General features: G+C 44.5%; 1 protein-coding gene across 12 annotated transcripts in view; it reads left to right on the top strand.

Moving 5' to 3' along the window:
• Positions 36-4,440, top strand: part of LOC110396664 — a 31,002-nt gene continuing 26,597 nt past the window's right edge. For 3 of the 12 annotated variants that reach the window (XR_002437147.1, XR_002437145.1, XR_002437146.1), the window contains exons 1-2: positions 787-997; positions 2,312-2,417. Coding sequence is in view for 3 of the 12 variants with exons in the window: in XM_021392481.1 (XP_021248156.1) it covers positions 553-997; positions 1,571-1,657; positions 2,312-2,417; positions 3,213-3,243 (669 nt within the window). In the remaining 9 variants the exon portion in view is untranslated. Of the gene's footprint in view, positions 998-1,570; positions 1,658-2,311; positions 2,418-3,212; positions 3,389-4,440 lie in introns of those variants that run through there. The other 9 variants (XM_021392481.1, XM_021392482.1, XM_021392483.1 and 6 more) reach the window with 9 other exon arrangements.

Here is a 4,440-nt window from a genome sequence, read left to right as displayed (position 1 = left end):
TTTATTTTATTTTATTTTTTATTGAGAAAAATAACAACCTCTAGGGGCCTTCTCATGTGCAACCTCCATATTGAAATAAGTCAAGTTAGGGAGCAGACTGGCTTCGCCTCTGTCCTCAGCTCACTCCGGTGCAGTTCAGTGCCAGAGGGATCAGGGAAGAGGCTCTGTGCTCCAGAAGCGTTGATGCTCTTCCCTTCCACCACTGTGATATTAAGCCATCCAAAAAAACAGAGGAAAAAAAAAAGTTCAATTTACACAGAATGCCCCAAGCACCTATAAGCGGGACACGCCAGCACTCCCGGCACATCCCTTGCCTTTGAAATCATTTTTCAACTTTACAGCTCAGCGGTATAACAAAAACAGCTGCACAGCACTGCCGAGTCCCTCCCTGAGCACATCTTGCTGCTGCCCGCCAGCCCGCAGCTCCTCAGTGGTACGGTCAGCATGAGAGATGCCAGGCCCTGGGCTTGCAGGCAGGGACAGCCTCACGAAAAAAAAAGGCAAACATTTTGAGGATTTTCCACGGGGGAAGAAAAACAAGACATCGGATCCATGCTGCTACCAGCTAACGTAGCCATGTTTTACAGAGTTCCCCACCACACACAAAAGCCCTGCCTGCTCACGGTGTGCAAGAGTGTTTCTGCATCTCACTCTGGGCTCTTCTTCCTCCACTGCTCCTTTTTTTGGGGTTCCCCACGGTTTTCGGTGGAGATGGGAAGCAGAGGCCGCAGCAGTGCAGCCCCAGCTGTCACAGAGAGCAGAATCTCCACAGAGCGCCCGAAGGTTCCAGAAGGTTCCAGAGGGGCAGTTGGGCTGGGATGGCGGCAAGGCTGCAGCGCTGGGTGCCAAACCATCGTTTGTTGCTTAGTTTTTAATTATTTTTATATTTATGAGGAAAAATTGCCCTCACACAGTAGCCTCAGTGCTACAGTCAGGATTCACCTCCACACCGAGCTGCGGGCACAAACCCGCCGGGAACACCACCACCAGGATGCAAGTGAGCTGGGGCTGAGGCTGCCCTCTCTGAGGGGCACCCTCAAATTGAAACCCGTGCTGCTGGGTGAACCCCTCTGTGTGGTGAAGGCTGTGAGCCTCGGGGAGCCCCCTCAGACAGCGTCTCTGAGGAGAGGCGCGCACCTTCCCGCCAACTACCCTCAGCTCCCCCAGGCCGCCATGTCTGAGGGTGCCACAGCTGTGCCCCAAGGCCCACGGGCAGCCCTGAGCGCCTCCGGGCCGTGCTCTGCGGCCCGCACCGCGATACTTGGTGTCCTGCAGCTCCACCTGCTGGTGCCTCTCCGCGGGACGCGGGAGCATCGCCCCGTGGGGCAGGAGCAGTGAGAAGTTCTCTTGGGGTGCAACGGGGCCGCGGGTTTTTTGCCTGTGGAACTTTCCTATTGAATGTTCTCCTCTTAAAGGCAGTGAAACACCTCTGAATAAGCCAATTCCATCAAAAGCCACTTCTCAGAGAAACAATGAATAAAATAACTCGGAGCTAAGGAAACTCACTACAAGTTCCTTCTCTGAAGAAGTGTAGTGAACAAAATCTAGACTTTTCCCTATTCCTCTAAAGCAGATCTGAATAAACTCTGCAAAACACCTGGGGACTCTGAAGCAACCGGTCCATTCTGGGCACTTCTATTTCTTCTGTATAACCAAGGTCAGCATCTTTAAAGGCATTTGCACCTCACAAAGCCCTGAGCTGCTGCTTTCTGACCCTGCGCTCTGAAGGAAGCTCAGTCTGGCCACCCACTGCTGCCTGCCTAGGCAGGAAACCCAGCCTGACTTTCAGCAGTTACTTCTTTCATCCCATTTCCTTCCTGGTCTCAATTTATCCAAATAGTGAAATCATGTTCATTAGCTTTAATGAAAGCTGCTCCTTGCTGTTAATTTACAGTCTGGTGAAGGCAGAGAGAATAAATTTGGATTTTTTACCTCAGTGACTGACTTGAGATAATCTTAATACAAATATGAAGAAATACATCACTTTCAAATTACATTATATCTGACATGAGAAGGGCATTCACATTCTTTTCTTCCTTACAATTCAGGCACAATACTGACTAACCCATTAAAATTTTAAGCTGCTAATACGTACAGGAATTAGTGAAGTACTATTATGTTGAGAAAAACAGTATGACTTTCATTTTAAACCAACATTTATTGCCTGCAGCACTTAAATGCAACAAAATATATGTGCTGTTTCTAAGTATAGCACAGTAGAGAGGAAAGCATAATTTTTTTTAATTATTTTTTTTGGTATCTCACAGCTCTGCACTCAGGTCATTCATTTTCTATTTCTTCCTTTCAATAGCTGTGCAGCAACTTGCAGAACAGAGACCTGGTTTCACACGGACTCTTGGTGAGGGAGATGAGCCTGCAGACACCAACAAACAGCTGAACACGATCAAAAGCTACAGGTCTGTTCAGTGACATCTCTAACTTAACCCTTCCTGTATCTGCTATCTTAGCTGGATTTGGAGCAGCACCTCCTCACTACCCACACCACCCTGTATCACTTCATATTCTGTCTGACCCCCTCTTATCCTGCTTACACTTATCCCCACCACCATTGTAGAAATGACGAAACAAAGGAAATCTGGCTAGCTCTATAGTGTGTTTGATTTGTGGAAAAAAAGTTTCCATTTAGAGGGCCCAACAAACCTCTAAGATTCAAAGTACAAGGCGCTAACGAACAGAGTCTTGACAAACTTCGTTTTCCTGTACAGGGGCTCAGTACATAATGATTTCATTCAGCATCTACTGTTCAAGCATGGAAAGTGTTGGTAAAGAAATCCCACAGAGTTCAGATGACCATTTTCCTAACTTAAGCTTCTCCCTCTGCTCCTCCCCCCATTTGCCTTTAGGGCCTCTGCCAGGCATAACATAAATATTCATCAGCTGATATTTGCAGTAGCTGTGAAGTTATGAATGAGGCCAAACGCCTTTCCCTCCTGCCCCATCTGCAAAATGGCAGCTTCTGGTGTTAGCTCATGGCCAAACAACACTTTCCAAAATCCCCAAAGTGCACTTGCAGGCTTTTCAAATTCAGTCAGGTTTTTAATGCACAAAGCAGAAATACTGTCTACCTAATGTTTACCCTGGGATTACAGAGAAATATATATATATTACTTCACTATACTTTAAACTTTCTGATGCCTTGACGTAATAGACAGAAGTGTTGGCAGCTCAAAATGTTGGTTGGTTTATTTCAGGGGACATGACCGCTGCAGGTTTCCTTTCTGAATCAAATACCAGACATTTGAACCATTTGTTGTGCAGAAAAGAGAAACAGCTTTTATTCTTAATGCTGGGTTCTGAACCACCTGGGTGCTGTCAGAAGGAGCCACATGCACTGGAAAACACTTTTAATAAAACTCCTATAAGCCTGTCTTGAACTCTGGATCCTGAGAAATGGAATCCCCACTGCCTGTCACGTGTGCTTTCCCTTTGCAGATTAGCAAGAGGCTGCTGCTTTATAAATGTTCCCTTGTCATAAAGCCTGGAATTATGCTTTCAGACCTACTGTGGGCAGCGGGTATCTGACATGCTCATGCTAGCAAAGTCAAAAGCAGAAATGTCAGAGAAGCAAGAAAACAGTTCAGGTACTTTGAGTCTAATTGAGCAAGGTACAAATCCAGCCAAAAAAAGTTGTACCAATAGACCCAGATGAGGATCTTATCCAAAGCAGAACTAGATCTTAGAGGCTTAAAAATCTGAAATCCCTATGGTAATACCATAGTTCTGATAATGAGGCTTAGCATCATTTGGGATCAGGTATACTTTTTTTGCAGCTTAGGTCAAACCAATTATGCAAATTTATCTCTCTTGCCTGTTTCATACTGATTTTGCCACAAATAAGACATACACAAACACACAAAGGCAATAATAAAATAAAATAAGAAGGAAACTGATAGTCTTGGCAGGTTTTAGAGGTTTGTGATAATCTAATTTGATTTCTACCATGAAAAACGCAGAAAGTTTCACCCAACAAGTCTCCAACAGTTTGTAGCCAAAACAGAGCATATCTTCTAGAAACACATTTATTTTTCATTTAAATACCACAAGGGATGGACAATTTACCACAGCCCTTGGGAACATTCCAACAGTAATAACCCTTGCTGCTAAAAAAAAAATCCCATACGTTGTTTTTAATACTTCCAGCTTTGAGTCTGTATGTCTTTATTTTGAGGTGAAACAACCTGAACATTATCTCTTTGCTACCACCTAAATGATATCCAATCTTCTCTCAATATTCTTAATAATCAGGCAGGTACACTTCTATTCGCATACAAATGAATCAGGAATTGCTGCTTTGGACACCAAATGCCCCATTAAAGCTACATACTATTTCCTTGCAGGAAATTACTGTATCTGAAAATCCAGAGTTCTTACCAGGTTGATGACTTCATTGTTAACAGCTATTTATATACTACCATAATG

Source organism: Numida meleagris, chromosome 3 (assembly GCF_002078875.1).
Source record: "Numida meleagris isolate 19003 breed g44 Domestic line chromosome 3, NumMel1.0, whole genome shotgun sequence".
NCBI classification, from domain to species: domain Eukaryota; kingdom Metazoa; phylum Chordata; class Aves; order Galliformes; family Numididae; genus Numida; species Numida meleagris.
Note: the sequence above shows the minus strand (reverse complement) of the source record. Positions and strands in the feature narration are given on the sequence as shown.